This window comes from Ciona intestinalis, chromosome 7 (genome assembly GCF_000224145.3).
Source record: "Ciona intestinalis chromosome 7, KH, whole genome shotgun sequence".
Taxonomy (NCBI): Eukaryota; Metazoa; Chordata; class Ascidiacea; order Phlebobranchia; family Cionidae; genus Ciona; species Ciona intestinalis.
In genome coordinates this window covers 3,116,626-3,140,881 of record NC_020172.2, presented here as the reverse complement: position 1 = coordinate 3,140,881, position 24,256 = coordinate 3,116,626, and the positions used below count along the sequence as shown (strand labels likewise).

At 34.0% G+C, this 24,256-nt stretch overlaps 3 protein-coding genes and 1 long non-coding RNA gene across 6 annotated transcripts in view; 1 reads left to right on the top strand and 3 right to left on the bottom strand.

The window, feature by feature from the left end:
* Positions 1–6,320, bottom strand: part of LOC100181984 (solute carrier family 2, facilitated glucose transporter member 5) — a 15,740-nt gene extending 9,420 nt beyond the window's left edge. Inside the window, exons 1-7 of the mRNA XM_026835205.1 lie at positions 6,237–6,320; positions 5,234–5,338; positions 4,720–4,824; positions 4,058–4,179; positions 3,606–3,730; positions 1,159–1,274; positions 589–751 (exon numbers count right to left, since the gene is read on the bottom strand). Of these exons, the coding sequence (XP_026691006.1) occupies positions 589–751; positions 1,159–1,274; positions 3,606–3,730; positions 4,058–4,179; positions 4,720–4,824; positions 5,234–5,338; positions 6,237–6,275 (775 nt within the window). The 5' untranslated portion in view covers positions 6,276–6,320. The remainder of the gene's footprint in view (positions 1–588; positions 752–1,158; positions 1,275–3,605; positions 3,731–4,057; positions 4,180–4,719; positions 4,825–5,233; positions 5,339–6,236) is intronic.
* A 2,587-nt stretch (positions 6,321–8,907) lies between these two features.
* On the top strand, positions 8,908–20,145 carry LOC100179657. 3 transcript variants are annotated; one of them, XM_018812449.2, is made up of 22 exons: positions 8,908–9,047; positions 9,748–9,922; positions 10,778–10,857; positions 11,616–11,802; positions 12,122–12,312; positions 12,682–12,902; positions 13,167–13,329; positions 13,672–13,807; positions 14,039–14,183; positions 14,693–14,794; positions 15,161–15,339; positions 15,713–15,887; positions 16,257–16,383; positions 16,725–16,905; positions 17,251–17,353; positions 17,411–17,494; positions 17,738–17,807; positions 18,104–18,210; positions 18,268–18,340; positions 18,740–18,863; positions 19,181–19,305; positions 19,689–20,145. In XM_018812449.2, exons 1-22 carry the CDS (start codon positions 9,008–9,010, stop codon positions 19,829–19,831), a joined length of 2,931 nt encoding a protein of 976 aa, XP_018667994.1. In that variant the 5' UTR covers positions 8,908–9,007; the 3' UTR covers positions 19,832–20,145. The 3 variants fall into 3 exon arrangements, with proteins under 3 accessions (XP_018667994.1, XP_002119289.2, XP_026690969.1); XM_002119253.4 differs by having other exon boundaries at positions 14,666–14,794; XM_026835168.1 differs by lacking the exons at positions 18,268–18,340; positions 18,740–18,863 and having other exon boundaries at positions 14,666–14,794; positions 18,104–18,195; positions 19,185–19,305.
* LOC113474378 lies at positions 9,611–18,195 on the bottom strand. Its single transcript, XR_003396037.1, has 4 exons — positions 18,094–18,195; positions 17,240–17,361; positions 11,602–11,783; positions 9,611–9,867 (listed from the first exon to the last, which is right to left on the bottom strand). It is a non-coding gene; the product is annotated as an uncharacterized LOC113474378 (long non-coding RNA).
* A 614-nt stretch (positions 20,146–20,759) lies between the features above and the next one.
* Positions 20,760–23,544, bottom strand: LOC100177314 (2-oxoglutarate-dependent dioxygenase htyE-like). Its single transcript, XM_002119296.3, has 6 exons — positions 23,347–23,544; positions 23,027–23,149; positions 22,471–22,666; positions 21,863–22,045; positions 21,324–21,434; positions 20,760–21,006 (listed from the first exon to the last, which is right to left on the bottom strand). The coding sequence occupies exons 1-6, from the start codon at positions 23,487–23,489 to the stop codon at positions 20,800–20,802; spliced, it is 963 nt and encodes a 320-aa protein (XP_002119332.1). The 5' UTR covers positions 23,490–23,544; the 3' UTR covers positions 20,760–20,799.
* Between the last annotated feature and the right edge of the window lie 712 nt (positions 23,545–24,256).

The window sequence follows — 24,256 nt, the reverse complement described above, 5'->3', positions numbered from 1 at the left end:
TCATCAGCAATACAGTGATAAGTTGCCAACGAACAGAGCGATCTCGAAACAGTTGTGGGATGGATAGTGACCATCAGCAGATTGTGCGGACGCCTCAGCTCTCATTTCATCCATCTCGGACACAACGTTGTCAGTTCCTCGAAGTTTTACGAGAACTGTGAAAGTTTTTGTGTCAATTTTTCACCAATTTTTGTAAATTTAAAATTTTTAGGAAAATTTTTGTGTCAATTTTTCATTTTTTTTAGTCTGTTTGTTCAGGGTTGTTTCAAGAACTAAAAGGCATATCATATGTGTTGTTGGCCAAAACACTTTGGTGGCATTGATCTAGCCTAGCTAGATAACTAATGTGTTGTAGCACTTTGGGTGCACGAATGGGCAAAATCGGCCTAAATCCTGGGTGGTATTGGTAGTTACTGTAAAACTTCTCTCACAAGAAAAACAACAACCAACAACAACATATACTTCGACATATAAAATTACAATTTCATTCTGATAAAATATTAAAAAAAAACTTCCATCTGAAAAAAATGTCTATCCTGTGTCATGGGTGCCAAAATAAAAATCTCACAAAAAAACTTTATTTTTTACCGTTTCTTGCCTCATCTTCCTTGCCTTCATCGATGAGGAGGAAACGGGGACTCTTTGGCATAAAAGGGATCGCAATAAGTTGAATGATGGATGGGACGCATGTAAAGGCAAATAATATCGGCCATGTATGTTCATTTCCGAGCATGCCTTGGAGGCCGAGAATCTTTGGGAAAAAAACATCACTTATGAGATATGATATATTGGTGGAACCTTTAGGGGGCCTGGGGTGACATGTCCTTCAAATTTTTAAAACATGGGTGTTATATGTGTTTTAGTCTTTTAGCCCACTGGTTTTTCAGGTTAAAACAGTTTTTATTCTGTTGTTAGGTGTCTATACGAAGGAGCGAGCCAAAGTACATTACATTCATGATATTGATGAATAAGGTTCCCTATGTTAAACAACTATGACCATAATTTTATTCTAACAATACCAATACAGATTTTTATTAAAAATTTAAAAATGCATATAACGAAAAGACAGGATATAGCAACAAAACAACAGATGTTTCAAGTCTAAAAGACATTTTTTTGCTGTTTAAAATACAATGTCTCTTTAAATTGGTAGTTTACCTGAGCAACAAGAATTCCAATAGTGATATGTAACTGGTTAAGCACACCGATAGCACCGCGCCATTGTTTGGGAGATATTTCACCAATGTACATCGGTACTACACCTGTTGCTAGACCTGGAAAGATAATGATTTTTTTTTAATATATATATATATATGTGTAAATGTGTTAAAAAATAGTATTATTTTTTTACTGAAAATATTGGCTGCTATAATATATATATATAAAATTAAAGCAACTCTGCAGACAATGTAATATTTTTTAAATGTGTAAAAAAATGTTACATTTTTTTAATATTAATTAAAAATATTTTTTTATATATATATACATATTTTTTTGGGGACTAATATTAGGAAAGTATTTACAATAAACATTGTCTACATAAAGAAATATAGTCACATGGCAGACACACAAAATATTTTTAAGGTATGTCATACATGTGTGCAGTATTTTTAATTAATCAATAACAAAATTTTCCAAAAAAAATACGTTGAAAGTTTTCCAAAACAAAGTCAACAGGAGGGTGTAAAGTTTCAATGTAAAGCACCTTAGCTACTACTAGATAAAGCATAAAAAGTTGTGGAATTTCTACAATGGCCCACACTGGCCATTATAGTGGCCACCTTAAGATTAAACAACAAAAGAAAGATTGACATCAAATCTCGACAAGTGGTATTACAATGAAAAAGAAGGACAAACAGAATGGTCAAGCATTCAATGACCTAGCTAGCTCTTTAGAAATGAAACCAAGCAGAAAGTAACACCTGGAATAAAACACTCACTACCGGTTGTGACTGATATGTAGCCCATTAGAAAATTAAAAGTAAACAAAAAATGAATGAAGAAAATGTTAGTCAAAAAATATTTTAATGAACACAAAAAAAAACAATGAAATGGTAAAAATGATCACATAATTTATTATTTAACCAGAGCAAAATATGCCAATAAGAATAGGGTTAGTAAAATTGAAAAAAAAAATAATCTCAACATATTTTAATGAACACAAAAATAGCAAAACAGTAGAAATTGTCACATAATTTAACTAGAGCAAAATTATGCCAGTAATGCAGTAAGCATTGGGTTTATTATTCAAACACTAGGAGATGCACAAGATACAGCATAAAGCCAAGGTCAATTAAGACCTTGATAAATATGCGATATCATGACAGCGTCAAGTGGTTAGCGCAGTCAAAACAGATGTTAGATGTATTTATATAACATATGCTGCTGTCACTCACTACCTGGTAATAAGATTGACAACTATACTCTAAAACACCCTTTTCGTTTTAATCTAATTCATTTATGAACAAAACAAGAGAAAAAAGACCATAAAAAAAAGATATATATATAAATATACATATATAAATATTTTTTTTATAGTCACAAATTTTTATGGTCACAAAAAATATATATATTATATATATTTAAACTTTTAGCTTTGCTATAAGTTATGACATAGGGTTACTAGGAACAGGAACCAGCGTTTAGTCAAGGGGGTTTTAGAATGGCTTGTTTACCTTCAGGTGACTTAAACTTAAACAAAAGATTCTCCTTATATAAGACCTCCTAATGTTACTCAAATAGCTAAAACATTCTTAACATTAAGTCAAATCACTACAATGGCACAGAAACACAATAAGGCAGATATAGTAGGTTGTGGCTTTTGCTATAGTAGCCTGGGACAAAGAAATTAGGGGAGAGACCTACGCTAGTACTGAAACAAACAGAAAAACTTGTAAATGGGGTGTGCCATGGGCGTTAAGGTTAAGATACTTTGAAGTACAATACAAAAATGTAGTCTCATTTTCATTGGCAAGGACATACTATACAGCATACACCTACGCTAGTACTGAAACAAAACACAACAAACTTGTAACAGGGCCTGGAGTGTGGTGGAAAAAGCAGGGTCAAGATAATTTTAGGTACAATACAGCAAATATACGTTGTCAATGTCAGAGTATACACCTTTGTTAGCACTAAAACAAAACACAGCAGAACTTGTAAATAGGGTGTGTTGTATGCGTGAAGGTTACGATATTTTGAACTACAATACAAAAATGTAGTCCCCATTGTTAATAACATACTATACATCGAATCAATGCTATGCCCTACGCTAGTACTGAAACAAAACAAAGAAAAAAACATATTTTAAATAGGGTGTGGCATAGGCGTGAAGGTTAAGTTAGGTTAAGATACTACAATACAACAATAAATGTTATTTGTGAACAATGAACATTATCCTACCTTTATAATGTAAAGCTTAAAGGCAAGAGAAAGTATGGTATATAGCTCATAAAAAAGTTAAAAACTTAAAACAGAACCGAACAATTCAACTACTACTACTTACTACTAGAATAAAAAAAATTCTTCTTTTCTCAGATTAAAAAAAATGTCAAAATTTAAAAAACAAAAAACTTTTTTTTTAAATTTATAAATAAATGTCTTACCTGCAAAGACACCAATGAAGACACGTCCGATAATAATAAGTACGAAACTGTTAGCTGCCTTGGCTGTTCCCAAGCAAATGGCTGCGACTATGGAAATGACATTGTTCACAATGAAAGCACCACGCCTGTTATGTGAAAAATATTTTAGAAATATGGAACTGGAACATAAGTAAGAATTGGCAAAAAATCTCAATGCCAGTTTTGCCACATAACTTGTGTTGCAGACAAAACAGTATACATAGATTAGTAGCATATAACTTCGGACTTTCAAAGCACATACTTAGTAACTCGTAAGCTAGCAGGACGTGTATACACACCTGTGTTATTATTAGTATAACGACTGTTGTGTGCCGGCCTTGCGAAGATAAAGTAAGTTACATTCATAATAGATAAATAAAATAGATGGCATATACTGTAGTAAAAGGATAACGGTAAACAAAAACAAATTTTACCTCCCGAATTTTCCCACCACGGGGCCAACCAGAAGTGAACCCACCATGCCAGCTGCTGCAAAAGCAGACACAGCGATGGCGAACATGTTTTCTCTGTAAGTGGTGTGGGACTTTAGCTTTACCTACAATTTAACAAGTTTTAATTATTGGTGTAAGAATACAGAAAGGGTGGTACATAAATAAGTAATGGGTTAAGGTCTTAGGCGCCAAATTTTATAAAGTGCAGGAAAAAAAGCCAAACTGTCTCAAATCCTATTAAACCCCCATGTGTATTATTAGTTCATTGGGTAAAATAAGAAATTTTGGGGCTGCAGTCTGCCCCACTTGCCACCCTAGGTTTGGTGTGTATGGTCGCTAAAAACTTCTAATAATAATATAAAAATACTAATAACTTTATCTGTCTCTCCGATTACGGTAGCGAAGATTTAGAAAGATTTTAAATCAAAAGACAAGATATAGCGACAAAAAATAACAGTTTTTAAAACATGCTTACAGTTAAAAACATATTTACAATCAATTGAATGAAAATAAGCAGGGCCCCTACACCTAGCAGACAAACGTGCTATATTATATAAACACTTAATGTTCTGTATAAACACCTAAATGAGCTATATATATATATATATTTATATATTATGTAAGAACAGGTAAAGAAAACTTACACATTGTCCCACTTCTGCTGCTTGCGTTGTTAAGTTACTGATGTTCAATGGAGGTGCCGATGTTATGTTGAGACAGTCAGTTCCAAAGTAAAAATCTTTAATTTCCTAAAAATAGTTAAAATTAAATATACATATATATTTATTTCAAATAAAATAAACTTCTAGTAAAAATTATTTTATTGTGACCAACATTTTACCTGCCATGTGATTTTTTTATCAAATACTAATTTCATTTTTTATCACAGATCAGTGAACATTATACTATACATATTATAATATATAGTAGGGTGGGGGTAGATGGGACACCTTCAGCCCATAATATTCGAATATCCTGATCGTGTTTTTAGTAATTACCAGCGGTCCATGAAAGCCATAAGGATACAGGCATATCATTCTTGGAATTTTCATTCTTTAAAACCAAATGGTACGAGAAGATTGATAGAAAAGGTGTCCCATCTTTCCCCACCTTACTATTGCTGATTAGCTAAATTTTAAATAAAACATAGGTACTTACATCAGCAGGGGCATTTACAACAGCAATGTTGTAACCATACTGGAAAGAAGAGCCGAGCACAGAGAAAAGCACCCCAACAACCAATGAAAATGTTGCAACTGGTTTCTGTAAACAAGATTATGTTTAGGATGAGGAAAAAATATAAAATCCTTTTTTTATTTTACATGCACTACAATAGGTATGCTTTTGTTACTAAAATGAAAATTTAAATTTATTTAAAAAGTCAAAAACTTTAAAAATATGATTACATAAAGCACCTATTTTCTAACCTAAAGTCTAAATAGGTAAACTACCTAATAAAAAACTTGCATGGTTTTAATAACTGCCTGGATCAAAAAACTCTAATCTTTCATTATCAGATTATCTACTTTGAAAAAGCTTTAATTTAATCTGCATGAAATCTAAGTTTATCCTCATATTACATAATCTGACCCTCAATAAATGATCTAATCTTGCAGGTTTGTTGCTGCTACTATTTTCTCCATCTGTCTGCAGCTTGTTCGAACTTGGTAATTCTGGTTCGCACAAATCCACCATGTACGTTACCTGTCATAACTACATATGTACTTAGAATAAAGATACTTTCTCACACACTTTTTAGTTTTTTTTATTTCGATTTTGGGTTCATCAACCACGCTTTGTATTTCTGAATTTTACTCTTTTTATTAAAGTAGTTTTAACTTGTATGTAGCGTGTTTTAACAACTGTAGCTTGTTGCTAATTGCCTTCTAAACTACTGTATTTGAAAAGGTAAATCAATATTACGTTACATATATAAAAAAAAATTGATCTTTACTATTGTATTCGAAGAGATAAATAAATATTTACATTTTATGTTGAAGATCTACTTTTACACACTTAAAACTGTCAACAGTTAATATTGTATAAACACAAACTTTAATAAACACACATGTTAAACAGCTTTTACAACTACCAAGCAAACAACTTGCTTACACACTAACAGTATGGGCAAACACAGTAAACAAAACCAAATAAATCTTACTATTTCATTGCTTGACACCAAAGCAGTATCTCCAGACATTTTTTGTTGATTTTCTTTAACAATTAATAAAAACTTTAAAAGCAGCTAAAAAACATTTTTTTAAATTATTTATTTTTTTGCTCTACGTCTAGTGCTAAAGCTGTAAATACTATACAAACACAGGGCATTTGAATGCTATTACTTATCATTATAAAGTATAGCACTTAAGTACGCTAGGGTACTCAACACTAACGTAAGAACTGTTACATAATTTACCTAAATCGGTTAGGATTTTATGCTGACAACGTGCTAAAGGACAACTTAGCTAAATAGGCACTTCCGAAGCGCTATGCTAAATACGACACGCTTACAAGGCATTCTAACAGAGCATAAACGCCAGTGTAGAATTACAGAAACGCTTCACATCCTTACACATATGGAACGCGACAAAGTTGGTAAGGACCTGGAACTGGCGTTTGAACGAATTCTTCACAGTTACTAAACAAGCGAAAATCAGGCAGGAAAAAGGCGGGTTTCCACGCCCCTCGCTTGACCAATCAGCGTGGAGTATTCGTGCCACGTTTCGACGACAATAAAAACCGAATGGGAAATATTTTGTATAAACACGCTTACTACGAACTATGAGTCATTGCGCCACTATACGCGTTAGCTACCAAATACAATGGGTAAAGGGGCTTGGTTATTACATAGGCATAACCTTTCTCTTAAAGGTAACTAAACCATACTGACAGGGGAACTATTTTACTAAGAAAAACAATTTTGGTATTTTTTTAAGATTACCGAAAATGTTAGGGTTTTTTTTAATAAAATCTTCTTCCTTAAATTGTTTACTTAATTCGATAACGAATATCGATAATATGCAGTGTTTTAAATATGCATGAGGTGACTGAAGGCCCTTGGCAGCAGTGATGCGATTAACCTTTAATTTAAAACACAAAACATGCGACTAACTGAATCCCTAGCGTGACCTCGTCTCTGGCCTGCTTATGTCGACTACTATATATACACGCATGCTCATCCTATGCTGTCTAAGGTACGTGTTGGAATTCACGTAGACCGCCAACCCTACGTGATCCCAGGCTAAAACGCGGTGACGAAAACCAATAGGTTGCTTTTAAATATCCTTTAAAGAACCTTTGAACGTTTCAATCCCTAACAGCATGATGCAACTGGTATCCCACTGGGAAAAATTAAAATAGCCCCAGCCTAACATACGTGTTCAGTGTTTCGTTATTCTTTCATCATTCGACCTTGTGGTAACACTGATGTCATCACGTTACGTCACGAGTTTCGTTAAGTCATAATTACACGAATATAGTACTACGGGCTACGGGTAAGATGATAGTTACCTTTAAGACATATTTTCTTTTCGTGTTTATAACACCTAACAACTGTCATTTAATGTCGTGAGGATGCAGTTTCACATAAATATTTTATAACTTTTCGTTTACTACCAAATGGAACGAGAAAAGTAAATGAAAACAAGTACCGTCTTACCCCATCTTACTTTATTTAGTGGACTTATTTCAAAGTCATTCTTACTTATATTAAATTCAAACAAATACTTAAATATTTTTGGAATCAAAGAAAAAACATTAAAAGTTTATCATTTATTATCAATTGCAAAGTAAAATTTCCCAAGTGAACTCAAGATAAATTTATGAATCGATAATGACGTCAGCTTCGCCACGCCTATACGCTCGATGCTGATTGGCTAAGCGTGTGGGTGTGTTTGTACGTAGATTAGACCACGCTGTTTAATGCCGGAAATGTCAAGTCCAATCATTTTCGCGTGGTACAGTGGGGGACGGGTCACCTTTATCACTTTACGTCAAAATATTCAAATCGTGTTTTAAACAATTAATAATGGTATATGGGAGTCGGGAGGATACAGTTCTATAATTATTTGAATTTTCTTTGTTTGCTACCAAATGTGACGAGAAAGTATAATGAAAAGGTGTCCCATATTACCCCACACTACAATACAGTGGGGAAAGACGGGTCACGTCTATCACTTCATATCCTGATTGTCTTTTAAACAATTAACGACAGTTTATGGGAGTCACGGGGATACACATTTATATTTCATTGAATGTTTTTTGCTTACTACCAAAAGGAACGTGAAAATAGAATGGAAAAGTTTTTCATCTCCCCCTACTATATATACAACACAACGCGTAATAAAAACAGTTGCTTTACTTTACATTCTGTGGTATTGCCTTTTCATATTTATTTGACTTCCCAGCAGAATGCATGCGGTTTTAAAACAACCTTTAATAAGATTTAAAATTGAACTTATAGTATTAACACACCAAAACAACAAAAAATATTCACGTTTCGACTCTATAGCGCCAACTAACGTACTGCCAAAAATACACCTCGTTCAGACAGCTGGCGCAGTGGCTAAATTTTGTTCAGTCGGTATAGCGGCACAACCGGTTATTTGTGCAAAATCACTGCAAAGCCAAAATCATGAGAAAATATAAATTGTTGTCTGAAGATAAAATTCTTGGCAGGTATAGCGTGAAAAAGAAGCCAATAACTTGACAGGCGATTAAAAGTCGTTCTAATTAAATGAAACGCTTGTAACTAGGCTTACGGCAAAGTCAAGGCTGATTTAGAAAGCGTTTGAGTTATACGATTTCAGAATATCTAAAACTGTACAGGTTGACATATAAACTGTCTGTCAGATTATATTTTAGTAATTTATGTTTACCATTTGAGGTGCTCTGTTTTGTTAAGGAAATTTGGTAGCGTTTTATACGGATACCATGGAGCGTACTTTTCAGCTTCTGTGCTTCCTATTTGCTGGTAAGTAGATAATTGTTTATGTTATGCGTTGAATTTATCTTTATAGTGTTTTTGTATAACATATAGCAGGATTGGAGAATATAGAAAGCATTTATTTTTTTACACAATTTCCAAATATCCTGATCATGTTTTAAACAATTAACAACGGTGTACCAGAGTCGTGAAGATACGGTTTCATAATTATTTAAATGTTCTTTGTTTACTACCAAATGAGACAAGAAACTAGAATAAAAGGCGTCCCATCTTCCCCCTCACTGCTATATTTAAAACGTGTATAACTGTGCATACGTATGCAACATGATGGGTACGAAACAAAATGACACAAAACAAGTAATAAGGCTTATTGAGATATAGTATGGTGATACAAAATAACCCACAAGGTTACATAGTGGCGACCACAAGATGTGTAAACAGAGTACTCGCGCAACAAACACAGCGCTCGCAACGTGTGAAACAGAGCACTAAAGATACCGTTACCCTGAACGCGGGGATAAATAAGTTACATATATTATTTCAAATTACATCCCTAAGCATGTTGTATGATATACTACACAATTAAAATGTACAACATTTTTTTAAGTCTTGCCGAATGGCAGACAAAACGTCGGAAATACCCCACCCTTTTATACTAAATGAGCCGCTTAAATATAATTTACATTATGCATAACAGCAGAAGTTACAGAAAACATTTTATATATAGTGTTCCAGCTGGTGCACAGCTCGCCGTATCGAGCTATGATCAATATAGCAGGTTATAAAGGGGAAGTGACGTTTCATAGAAACGATGACGACATGATGGTAACAGTATCTCTCAGTGGACCTGCCACAAATAGATATAATATTTTTCAAATCGCCCAAGTTCCAGCCCTATTCGGGTAAGTTTTAAATTATTTACATATAGTAGGGTGGGGGAAGATGGGGCACCTATAACACATGGTATTTTAATACCCTGATCGTGTTTTAAACAAATAACAACGGTCTATGGGAGTCGTGAGGATACGGTTTCATAATGCTTTGATTTTTTCGTTTACTATACTAAATGCGACAAGAAAATAAAATGAAGAGGTGTCCTATCTTCCCCCACCCTACTATATTTTTGTTCGCTGCAAATAATTAAAGACGTTAAGCAAATGCTGCGACATATGTGGTAACTCAGATGTTCCTGGTTCGTAAAAACGACTGTCATTGCCCGGACACACGAGAGATAAATAGGTTGCATGCTTTAAAATTTAAAAATGTAATGATTTAATTGAAACAACGTCAACTACAGTCGTCGCACCAATCACTGTTGCCGGAATTGACATTTATTTTATTGAGCTATTCATTACCTGTCCGTTCGATTAACTGCAATTAGGATATGTTGTGATACAATGCCACTCATACATTAACACATAAAGTGCTTAAACTGCACGATATGTAGTAGGGTGGGGGAAGATAGGACACCTTTAGCACATACTATCAAGATATCCTGATCGTGGTTGAAACAATTAACAGCACTATTTTTGGAGTTGTAAAGATACGGTTTTATAGGTCTTTAAATGTTCTTTGTTTACTACCAATTGGGACGAGAAAGTAGAATAAAAAGGTATCCAATCTCCCCCCCATCCTACTATGTGTTACACTTAACGACTAATAAAAACCTACGTATAGAAGTCCGTTAGCTTGACTTTTGCTGGCAAGCCTTAAAATATTAATGTTATTATTCTAATGGCATCTATTAACCTTTACAGCCAACGACTAACTGCAGTTCACTACTGCACTGTTGTTGCACAGCAGTCTATGGTCGATGGATCTTCTATTCCTTTGCCAGGTATGTACAGTAAAGATTACTTTGACATGTAGCAATTATGCAGACCCTATTTCTATATCACACAAAATTACATTTTAGTTTATAAATTTTAACACATGCTAAACCCTATCCCAATCTCACATAAAAATCTTACCAAAAATACGTTCTCGGTTTATAAATTATAACACAGTATACGCTATTCGTGTAAAATATATGCAAATGTTGTAAAACTTTATAGTTAAAACGACGCAAAACATTGCTCTAACCCAGTGGTCACTAATGGGTTGTCCAACTTATCAGCCAAACATAAAAAATCACACACAAATGTGATATATAAGCGGACACGAGGTGTACAAAACTGAAGACCCGTGGTAAAAGAGATTTTCGTTGTCCCGCCAAGCAAAGATAAAATAAATGACATTTAAAACTGAAGTGCTTTTCGAGCGCATGTTTTCTACCTTGAGGGACTGTTTATCGTCACAATATAACGTTTTTATACACACTTATATATATATATAGTTCTGTGGGGTAAGATGGGACACCGTTAGCACATAAAATCCAGATATCCTAATCGTATTTTAACAATTAACACCGATCTATGCTGGGAGTCGTATGAATACGGTTTTATATTTTTTGAAAGTTTTTTTGTTTACTACTAAGTGGGACAATAAAATAAAACGGTGTTCTATCCTCTCCCACCCTACTATGTAATTTAATTTGGTACTAATGCAAGTATAATAGATTATATTCAATCTGAACATATACCGTTTAAAACGAAGGGGTTGCGAATGAAAGAACGGTGAAGATCCAAGGACTAAACGATGACATGATCTTCCATCGATCCCTTGTCATCCGAGGTGGAGGAAACGATCCTGATCTTTGTGCTGTGATCCTCCCCTCCAATGAAGAAGTGATAACATATGTGGTTCGGTTTAATGGGGAGGTATCTGGCAAAGCAGTGCTGAGGTGAGAGGTAGAAAGTTGCAGGGTTGTGTTACAATCGTCGTTTGGTTCACCATTTGAATCGTATATTTTATTTTACGTATTTTATTCTTCGTAACTTTCCATTCTATTTTCTCGCCCCATTCGGTAGTAAACAAAGAATAGTCAAAGAAATAAAAACCACATTCTCACGCCTTTTATTGATAATTGTTTAAAACACGACCGGATATTTGGATATCACATCCTAAAGTTCGTCTTTCCCTACCCTACTCTTTATATAAGGAAGCGTTTAACAGGCTGGTCGAAACGCAAATGCACCAGATACCACCATCTTTTGTTGCAGGGCACGCAGATCAACTGAGGGACTATTTATCGTCACAAACCTTGTAGCGGCTTCTGAAACTGGTGCGCGAAATTTGAGTAACATATTTTTCGGTGTTTCGAAGAAAGGGGCGTTTGAGAAATACAACTGCAGTACACTCTGTGCTATTAAGCTTATTCGCCATGTGAAAGTCGGACGCTATGGATCCAGAGGTAACTATGAAGTACAACTCTTCAAAAAACTCTAGATATATATCAACTGTACAAAAGAATTAAACTAAAGGCCTGACGGTTTTTTAAGAATATATATAAGTAGGGTGCGGGAAGATGGGATACCTTTAACACATAATATCCGAATAGCCTGATCATGTTTTAAACAATTAACAACAGTCTAGTATGTAAGTCGTGAGGATTCAGTCTTATAATTCTTTAAATGCTCTTTGTTTACTACTAAATGGGACAAGAAAATAAAATCATAATATGTCCTATTTCCCCCCACCCTACTGTATTTTAAGACCGATTCCCACTGCCTTTTATGTTTTATATAAAAAAGACTCCTTAACGGAATTTTATTTTCCACAGGACTCGTAACGACATTTTTCCTGCCGGGTCGTCATGATCTAACAGCCCATCCAGTTCTACTGGAAGCAGGCCAAGTTATATCATGCGGAAAAATTAAAATGGTTCTTCCAAAATCTGCGTCGGCTCGTTTATCGTGGGGCGGTGTGAGAGGGACGATTAATTTTCAGCAAAATTCTGTGTTTGAACCGACTGTCACTACCATCAGTATTACTGGACTGCAGGTAAATAATTACAACATTTGACCAAAATAACTTATTACCATAAAACCGGAGTTGGCATAATTTTATTTAGAAAAGGGGTTTAAAATTTGCCAGCCAAAGCATTTTAAACAAGCTGCAAAACAACTCTATGGGGTAAGATGGGACACCTTTATCACATAATACCCAAATATCCAGATCGCGTATCTTTGTTTACTACCAAATAGGACGACAGAATAGTGTAAAAATGTGTCCCATTTTCCCCACCCAACTTAGTCTGTTTTATAGGGGTTGCCAGTTCGGTACGATATTCGAACATTCCCAGTACCTCAACGACTAACTGGCGATGAAGATAGGTGCAGAAATGCAACTGTCAGTGCGAGGTACAACCCATATAATGCGGGAGACAATATAAGAGATTTGGTGGGAACGTGTGATATGTACCAAATAGGTGAGAGTGCTATAAGCGCATAGTTTGATACATTGTATAAGTATTTTGAACTTACTTATTAAGAAAACGTAAAGCTGCAATAGATGTTAATAAAAAAAACGCTAAATTTGTAAGCATAAAGAAATATACATCCAAATATCCTGATCGTGTTTTAAGAATTAATACCGGTATATTGGAGTCATGATAATACCGTGTTCTAACTCTTTGTATATTCATTGTTTACTACAAAATTGGACGAGAAAATATAATGAAAAGTTGTAACATCTTCGGAATCTTCCCCACCACTTTCAAACACTTTTACAAATGCCAAAAATTTATACTTTATTTTACGTATACTTTAAGGTGATTTGGCTGGCAAGTATGGCGGTATTGAGACAAGCAGTATCAGCGAAACGTATATGGACTGGAACCTGCCTTTGTACGGACCTAACAGTATTATCGGGAGATCTATTGCATTTCACGATATAAACGGGAGCAGGTGTGTGACAGATAATTTGGAGTATATGTGGTAATACATGTGTTTTTTTTAAAGTTATATTCTAAACGGGCGCGGTTCTACAGCGTGGCAAGCCATGCGAACTGAGCTTTTCGCGCCAGATTTTGCCCAATACCCCGGAAAGTCCGCCTTAACATGTTTCAAAACACATTTAAAGTGCTCCGTACCAGCTTGCCGTAGCACCGCAGCTATAACTACCCTCAAAATATTCAGATTATGTACAAATATTCACGAGGTCGGAGAAATGATCACCGCGATAGCAGAGTTTAAATATCCAGCGTACGGAAAAATGTACCTGCGTCAAAATGCAATGGATTCTTCAGCAGATACGATTTTGTTCGGAGATTTAGCGAACATGGTATGGAATTTTCGTTGGGTTTTGAAAAACCGAAACTATTTTTACTTGGTAAAACCATAGTAGTGTAAACACTGTTTCAATGTACTATAGTAAAACCGTGCAGGCGCTGCAGGATTATTGTTAGTGGTATTCTGTGTGGTCGGGTAACTACATAACAACGGAAATTAATAAAAAACTAAATGCATTTTTCTTTCGTTTTCTACCAAATGGAACGAAAAAGTATAATAAAACGCTGTCCCACATTCCCCGCCCTTCTAAATAACGTTACAAATAAAGTGTGTCCTATGTGTAATTTAAGCTTATGTTGAGTCGATTTGAGATTGCTTAACATTTTTCTTCAAGAGTAAAGCGACCTCGGATTAATCTAACTAACAAAGATACTGAACAGTATCAACTTAACGCAAAATTTTAAAAGAACTATTGCATGAAACTAAGCTTGCAAATTAACAGCTTTGCCCACCAATGCTTTCAATCGTAAACAGGTGCGAGACGTGTTTATTTCGAAACAGGGTGGATCAAACACAAGATCGCATAATTACCACGTACATGTGAGCCCGATTGCAAGTTATTTTGACTGCGGCAGTGCAGGACCACACTACAACCCAGCCGCGGTAAGAAGTTGTATTTATTAATTTACCCTGAGGCTATAAGCGTGCAACTACACTTTTAAAATAGTTGTAATCTTTGAAGCGATTGGCATGAGTTCAAAATTCCACTTACGGTGTGTAAAGAAACTTTTTGTATATTTCGTTGGGGTAAATTAAAAAATAGCCGAAAAATAGCGGCGACGTGTTACATTTTGCTAAGCGCGCTGACTTTAACCAATATAGGATACAGGTTTAGGGCCGGAGTTACCTTATGTTGTTAATTGTTTAGAACACGATCTAGATATTTGAATATTATGTGCTAAAAGTGTCCGGTCTTCCCCGGCCCTACCATACGACTATTTTAAAGTTAATCTGTCCTTCTAATATTAGGTACCAGTTACCGGAAACTACGCCTCAGCTTGCGCAAACAACCCGTCCGTATGTGAGCTAGGAGACCTCTCACGACGCAACCGAGGACTCGATATTGACCCTATGCTTTTAGGAAGGGGGAAATTTTTCATAACCGACTCAAACTTGCCACTGCAAGGCCCAGATTCGGTGGTTGGACGGTAAGAATAATATGTATAGTACGATGGGGGAAGATGGGACACCTTATCATTCTATTTTCTTGTTACATTTGGTAGTAAACAAAGAAAATTAAAATAATTATAAAACCGTATCTTAGACATTTGTTAATTGTTTAAAACACGATCAAGATATTTGGATATTATGCGCTAAAGGTGTCCCATCTTCCCCAACCCTACTATATGAACATGATTATTACCGAAATATTGCTGCTGCATTTATATTATAACCTACCCAAATGAGGTTTCAAAATAAACAGTTTAATGCATTTTATGATGCCAAATTGCTAGTCACCCTTATTGTGGCTGAGTTATACAAGCATAAAATGTAACCACAAACTGCCTATGTAATGCGCAGGTCTATGGTGGTTCATGTTGCTAACGGTGGAGGTGGTAGATACGCTTGTGCCAATATCACGAAGCTGCATGTGCATAAAGTACAGACCTCTAGCGACCCTTGGCGGGGAGGCGAAATGGAGGAAATTTTCGGGCAAATTACGTTCGAACAAAAGTCTCAATACGACGATGTGATGGTTGGTATTTTACAAAACGTCGTACACACAAATGCTTCTTAGATTAATACTACGAAAATGAAACAAACAACAAGTCCAACAAGCAGTGTACTAATAAGAGATATACATTTCCCTTAAAAAGGGTCATTTGACAAAGTAGAATACGCCTTAAGTAATATACATACATGTAGCTTACAGGAGCTAGTGTTACACTAATGCATTTAACTGATTCTTATAAATAGCCCACCTAGTTTGAATTGCTAAACAAACCCAGTATAAATTAGATTCTCTCAATTAATATACTTTAAAATCAGCAAACACTTTCAAAAAATTAATTAGCCTACTCCTACCTTTTCTTATGCTGCTCTCGAACATAGTTATATTTTCTAGATGACTGGACAACTGTATGGTCTTGCTGGTAAAGCTACGAGATACAATATTCACGAAAACCCACTATTGGGAATGTCGTGTACTTCTGCTGCTGGGGTATACAACCCGTTTAATGTTACTCCACCATGTAAGACTAACTTTTATAATTTTCTTGTTAATAGTTTACATATGTTATGCGTTTTACCAAGCATTAGTTCTTGTTACATAAAAACCTCTGTAAAATTGCGGCCACCTTTAAACATCGAATGACATGTCTTAAAAAGTACAATACCATAAACATTAAGTAAAATTCAGTCTACTCAATTTGTAGCAATTCTCAAAACCTTTGTTCCATGACCTTTTATTCTCCATACAAACCTAATTTCTCATAGCTAACTGACAATATTTTTCTAATCTTTGTAACTGAGCGTAATTTTATTTCACTGCATTAACACCTGTTTGTAAATACACTTTATCTGACTCTTCTAGTTCTAATGCCAACAATTGGAACAGAGGACCAATACAAAGTTGGAAATCTTGCAGGAAAGCACGGGCTATTAACCAAGCTTCACCACATAAGGCCTGACTATATGGATGACAATCTTCCACTGACTACAGATCTTAGTATTGCTGGCGGGTCTGTTGTAGTATATAAGACCACTGGGCAAAGGTAAGTAGTAAAATATAGTACTGTGGGGTAAGATAGATTAGCACATAATATTCCATATTAGCAAGACAATTAACAATGAAAAGGACTGTTTATGGCTCTACGCTGCTACCATTGTTGGCATATGTGCCCTCGCGCAAGACACCCAACGACAATTGCCTTAACCCAGTGGTCACTAATGGGTTGTCCAAATTACCAAAAATAACCACCGTCACAGTAACATACTTGGCAACTCGTAAGCTGGCACAAGGTGTACAAAACAAATCACCTGTGTGTGTTTTTGTTACATAAGTTACATAGACATGCTTAGTTGGAATTAAATATCAGTTTAAATTACCTTACTTTCAGATGGCAGTGCTCAGATCTATTGGATCAACCTTCAGACAGTACAGGACATGTAATCAAAGCAAGAGTGCAATTCTCTACGGTGTTTGATGGCTGGATAAATCTGGTCAGTTTCTAAAAAATTTATGAAAATCCATTCGTTTATAAAGGTTTAATATAACAGAGACAGGTTGTGTATGAAGATGGGTCATCCTCGGACACTACTATGGAAATAGACCTTGTTTACCCTAATGGAAGCACCACAGTAGTAAGTATGGTGTAATATTGATTTTGAGGTCTAAATTAATGTGCAAAAGGTGTATGAAACTACAGTGTATGGTCTATAATATGACACTTGTGTTATAACTTGCCAAATTGTTAGGTCACTTAAGGATTAATAAATGCTGGAATTGGTAATACTAATTGCTGTAGCACAACATATTTGTATGTGTTGCATATACAAAGTGAAATGGGCAACTTGTATTAACTTTGTTACAAATTATCCATGTAGACACCAGGGCACAACTACCATATCCATGTCGATCCAGTTGTAGCAGAAGATTCATGTGGAGTGGCAATGTGTAAGTTCATAACATTAACACTTTGGAACTATTTTTTATGTATTTGCACATTTTTGTTTTATATTAGAAGTTTAACTTGATAGTAATTAAATATAAACGGCTCGTTTGTCTGTTAGGTGTAGCGACCACACTTATTTTCTTCCAATTAAATGTAAATATGTTTTCAACTGTAAGCGTGTTTTAACAACTGTTGATATGTCTCTATATCCTTTTTTCTGTAAATAAAATTATTATTATGAAGTCCCAACAGCAGTGCAGGTATCTTAGTATTAAACAGTAAAATTACCTTATTTCAGCACACTTTAATCCATACATGGCACCCCTTGGAAGTCCTGCCTATGCAACATACTGTAGTAGAACCAACCCACTTGCTTGTGAAGTAGGTGACATAAGCAAGAAACATGTAAGCAAAACAATGAAAACGTTAAGGCTAAAAATTAAACCTGAGTTTTGGGTATAGATGCAATATGATATTGGTAGTGGAAGAAAAAGGGTTGTGGATACAGATCTACCTTTACATACTGACCAAACAGGTATGAACAATTTGTTTTAACAAGTTTATCTTGATCACAGAAGCACCCTAACAAATTTACCAGACCCTACAGTCTTGATTGTTTAAAAACTTTTTATTTATCTCAATCCAAACAAACTTTTCAATTTACTCTAAGAGTCCAAACACAAAAAAAATAACAAAACCTAAAGTGTTAAATATTTGGAATCCTTTACTTTATTTTACTTCAAACAGAAAGAATGACCAAACCCTTAAGTGTTGAATGTTTAAAAACTTTTTCTTTGTCGCACTTTAAACACATTACACAAAAAAAGCACCAAGTTTACTTTTACCTTACATTACAAAAAGTCCTATCTGAACAAATACACTAATTTAATTAATTCAGTAGTGATAATACATGTATAAACAACCTGTTTTACAGTGCTTGGTAGGTCCATTGTATTTCACTACCAACGTGGTGGAGCACCAAGGAAAGGTTGTGCAAATATTATACCAACAACAAATATCTTTACAATATCTTATCCAGCAACAGTAGAATATGATTAGTAAGTTATTTGAATAAAATTTCAGAATACAAATAATATTACATTTTAAACAATAAGAAATAGCAATAGAAAATTTGATTAGAAGGTTATTTGGATATTCAATTTCAAAATACATTTTAATGGTAAGTTTTAAACAATAAAAACATCTGTTTATTCAAAATGGACTTTCCTATTTAAAGATAAGTAACATATTTTGGGGTGATGGGGCATCTCTAGTATAAGACCCCCATATTACACCTCCCAAAATGACCTCACCCATATAGAATAGAAAGTGACATTTTTTAGAATATTAAGTTACCAAAAAAATATGTCTACAGTTACCGTTTCACTTCTGCTGTATCAAAACTGCTCGGCATTGCACGGATGAGAGTGGTTGTAATACACGCTCCTCAGGTTCCACTTGTGAGAAATGGGTGTGCTCAAGTTATGGTACATCTTGCAGGTAAAGAGTCTGGAAAATTAGAATATTGAATTTTAGGTGAAACATTATTGAAAGTAGCTTAGTAGGTAAAGAGATAAATAAGAATTGTAAAAAGATACATGATTTACTAGCAGAATGGCTATCTATGAAACTAAACACAATTTTCCATTTTACATAGAGTAGGGTGGGGTAAGACGGGACACCTTTAGCACATAATATCCAAATATTCTGATCATGTTTTTAAAAAATAACAACGTCCATGAAAGTCATGAGAATACGGTTTTATAATTTTTTGAATGTTCTTTTGTTGGAATAGAAAATTCTTTCAATTGGGAATAGAAAATAGAATGAAACTGTGATCTATCTTACCCCACCCTACTATATATTCTTTTCTAATTATACAGGCAAAATACCGCAAGAAAAGATTGAACAACTGATCAATGGACCAGGTAGAGAAATGTCACCATTTAGTCAAACCTGCCAATGCGAGAATCGGTTCGGGGGAGTTATTGGTGGAGAAGATGTAATTAACATGATGGAAATGTAAATATGTTTTAACGAAGCTTAAAACTGGGTGTTTTTTCCTTTTTTTTATTGGTGCTCGAAATAAAATCGTACTGCTGCTAAAACTGACTGCATGTTTGGTTTTTTTACTATACAGAATTAAAAACTTTAGAAATTTATTATGGAAGCAACAATGCTTGCAGAGTTAAAATTAGTTAAAGTTTCTGTAACTTGTAGTAAAATCAAGATAGTAATCATACAAACCTGTTAGAGCATTTTCGAAAAATTTAAACAAAGACATACACGATCAATTCCTACTTGCATAATTAACTACATTGTTAACACCTAATTTTCCTAAATAAGAGTACAAAAATTGCACTAATTTGGCTGCATTTTGGAAATTGTTTGAAAAGTATTAATATATGTTAGTAAAAATTCTTAGAGATGGTATATGTACATTATAAGCAAAACACAGTATATATATATATATAAAAAAAATTTATATATATATATAAAAATTAATACACATTATAAAACATGCCCAAGCAAGATTTTTACGATGGTGTTATTTCATAGCAAAACTTTTGTAGCAACAGAACCTATGTAAAAGATGAATCTTGGTGGCATTTTCCAAAGATGAATATTTAAATTTTGACACTGCATCCAGTTTAGTAATTGAACGAATTGTGGTTAAAATGGTGGCACTGTTTCAATTAGTAAAAAATCTGTTACAAAAAAATAAAATTTTATATACCACCAATATCAACACAGTTAAATAAATACAAGAAATTCATGATTCTGTTATACAGAAATGCGTTAAACGATTGCTTTCAATAAACTGCAAATATTAAGACGCAAAATTATTACACAGAAATAAAGAACAAAAAACAAGTACCAAAGACATATGCCATGTATAAAATGTAATATCAAAATCTGTAATTGCCATTTATAAAATATAATTTCCATTTTAATGTCCTAAAAATCACTAAAAGTTAATCCCTAAAGTTTTAATCAGTAATGATAACTGGCATCAAGCTTGCTTGCAGTGTGTTGGAACGCCGTGATTAATTTCTCTGGCTTGTCAGTTTCACAGACCTTGTTTTTATAAACCAGAGGTTTGTTAACGATTACTTCATGATCGGGATGAACAAAGTAAGCCAAAGATCGCCGGATTGTTTTACGAGCGACTGGATCGTTAGGAATCAACACTCTGTGCTTCTGCAATAGGAAAAAAACAGTGTTTACATAAGTTTTTTACCGCTTTTGCAACTTTGAGAAAATATGCCGTATATACTTATATAAGCAGGACGAGTATTAAAGCAATGACCCAAATCTGGCCAAAAACATCCTTATATAATGGAATATACATATAAGAATATATATAGGCTTGTTGCTATAATGTCTTGCAATTTTAAGAACTGCTGCAGCATATATATATATAAATATATGCTTAAGAAACATAGCGTATATAACCAGCATAGTGTTAAAGTAAAGTAATAAGCCAAATTTGATATATGGAAGCATCATTTACTTACGGTGGATTTTAATTTTCCTAATGTCCAAAACTGCAAAGCATCTCCTATGTTAACAAGTATAGTGCCTTCTATTGGAACAGCATCTACAAACTCCTTGTCCATATTTTCAACCTAAATTTTACAAAATACAATTTAATAATTAAAAAAAATTAAATGAATAAATGAAATCTATTTTGTCTCTTCGGTCGTGATAACGAAGAATGGGAGAGTTTATAAAAGCAAAAAGACGGGTAGTAACCCTAAAACAACAGTTATAAAAACACGCTTATTAATAAAAAAGATAAAAATAATGTTTTAGATAAAAAGGCGTGACCGTTACACCCTACAGACAACACAATCGGATGTAAATTAAAGTAAACAACATTTAATTCAACACATTTAAGCTAAACCTATACATGAAAAATCAAAACCCCCCAAAAGAAACTGCACCAAAGTTTACAATAAATAGTTTCGAGGGCACATTTATGTAAGATTAATAACAAGTGGATTACATTGATACACATTATTGCAAGGTTATAACAAATCATAAGAAAATAAACCTGTAATCCTCCAATGTTATCCTGAAACAGCAGAGTTATTGATCCGTAATCCGAATGCTCTCCAAGTCGAAGTTGGTTTAAAGGTAAAGTATCAGGTACTGGTGGATAATACAGACTTCGTAACGTCGTGTAGTTTTTAGATGTGTGCATTAGGTGGTGCTGTTTAATGAAGAATTCTTCATCCTGTAAAAAAATGTGTACAGATATATATATTTGGTGTTGCAAAAATAAACCATATGTATATATATAAAATAAATTACTCTTTTTTCAAGTTCTGAAGAATTACAGTGCCAGCTAAAATTGTTATTTCGGAGCACATCAATATTTACAATCATTTGCACAACATAATTAGTAACTACACAGTGAGAATGTTTAATATGCATCAAAAACAGACAATACTGGCAACCAAAAAGGCATACAACACAAGCACACAGCAGATAATAGAAATGATTTAAATTATACAAAGTTAGTCAAAAAGCTTTATAAACAACTATACTAGAAAATCAAATGGGAATTCAGTCTCATAACTAGCAAAGAGAATTTCAAAGGGAAAAGAGCTGAAAAATATAGAAAAGTACAAAAATAATGTATTACACAAAGTAGGACACCTCTAATTCCATCCCAATTGCTAGAACTCTCAAAACTTGGTGTGCAACTTCTTTGCAGGATTGAGCAAAATTCTTCATTACAATATGGAATGTATCAGATAGATGATGCGGCCAACAAAAAGTTTGATCGCCGTCCAAAGCTTCAGCGCCAACATTAAACGCTTCTTTGTAATCGGTCGGTTTATTTGGGTCAACACTGAAAAAATGTTGGCTAAAAAATCTAGAAACACTGGATTGTTTAGGCCTATAAAAGATTTGGGAATAAAAAAGTAAAAATCAGAATAGTTGTAACCAGGTTTAATTTGGAAAAAATGATTTGGAGTTACCATGTATAATATGTTACTTTGTGGGTTATTTTTGATTTGTTTTATGTATGGCTGATAATTGGAAAACCCATTAGTGACCACTCTGTTGAAGCAATTGCCATTAAGTGTCTTGCCCAAGGACAAATACGCCCACAATGGTAGGAGCGACAAGCATTGTACCCATTACCACTGGGTTAAAGACAGGTGCCATAACCACCTGCCTCAGCGCCGAAAAAATGTTTGTTTTTCACCTTTCTCTGTTCAAAGCAACATATCCAAAGTTATGTTTATGATCCCACGCAAATTTCTGCTTTTCCTGATAGCTGGCGTTAAAAATTTCTTCAGTAACATGATTCAGTCTTTCCACATCTTTACTAAAATAAAAAATAACTCCTTAAAAATATTATTTTATTAACACATTTTTCCGTAGTTTAAAATGAAATTCCTTTAATAATAATAAAAACTAATAAATCGCAAAAATTGTTTATACGAGTAAACTAAAAAAATAAGATTCTCACATTTATATTACAGTATTTTTTTAACTATTTTTAAACATATTAACGTTTCTTACGTTTTAATTGAAGCATTTTTCAAATAAACAAATCCAGCCGTTGAGAATGCATCATACAGAAGTTTTCCAGTTTCTTCCAATTTAGATCTTGAAGGATTTTCTTCTAGAGAAAGCGAAAAATCTACAATTGGTATGTGGGACATATTAGTCAAGTTTACACCTATTAACCAATGCAATCTACAAAAGAAATTGATTATATGTGGTTATGATTGTGCAGTTACCTAATGTTTAAACTTTAAACATATACGTAAAAACGGTAAAATCGGTAGGTAAAACTAAAATTAGAATGACTCTGATATTAAAATAAAATAACAATGAAAGAAAAAGTTTTAAAACGAGGTTTCGTTTTGATGCACAACAGTAATATTCGCGTCTAAAGAGATCTGAAAATATTCGCGAATACAGTCTAAAGAGTTTTTAACTGCCTTAACTGACAACTGCAATACCTTTTTTCCATTTGCAGAAATACAGCAACGAAATAACGAATGGGGAAGTCCCTGGTTGTTTAAAATTCTGCTCAAAAAGATCTGCATAAAATTTCGTACAGGATCCAATCCAAGAGAAACCAAGTATAGTTGTTATGTATCTTGATAAAGTGTAAAATACTTGCAAAATAAAATATTGCAAAAACATGGCATTTTCTTAGTTACATTTTAAATAAACAGCAATTATAAAAGATTTTTTTAATTCCACCATTTAATGATTTAAAAACGTTTTACAGCATAAAAAGCATTTTTTTACATGGTTTGAAGAGCTGTAGTAAAGCTCGTTTACTCTATGAGGAGTAATGCTCGTTTACTCAATGTCCATCAGATAGAAAGCAACTCGATACGTAAATTGCGCACCTGAAATTTGTCAAAACGAAAGAAAGAAACAGATTAGCTGCGCAAGTCGAAATCTGCTTTAATGA

Excerpts from the sequence above, each read along its gene's own strand:
- LOC100179657 (XM_002119253.4), top strand. The coding sequence starts at position 9,008 with ATGGAGCGTACTTTTCAGCTTCTGTGCTTCCTATTTGCTG. Across the intron at positions 18,341-18,739 it reads TTTACATACTGACCAAACAG|TGCTTGGTAGGTCCATTGTA; the intron begins GTATGAACAATT and ends CCTGTTTTACAG. Across the intron at positions 19,306-19,688 it reads AGTTATGGTACATCTTGCAG|GCAAAATACCGCAAGAAAAG; the intron begins GTAAAGAGTCTG and ends CTAATTATACAG.
- LOC100177314 (XM_002119296.3), bottom strand. The coding sequence starts at position 23,489 with ATGTCCCACATACCAATTGTAGATTTTTCGCTTTCTCTAGAAGAAAAT. Across the intron at positions 23,150-23,346 it reads AAAAATGCTTCAATTAAAAC|TAAAGATGTGGAAAGACTGA; the intron begins GTAAGAAACGTT and ends TTTTTATTTTAG. Across the intron at positions 21,007-21,323 it reads TAGGAAAATTAAAATCCACC|AAGCACAGAGTGTTGATTCC; the intron begins GTAAGTAAATGA and ends TTCCTATTGCAG.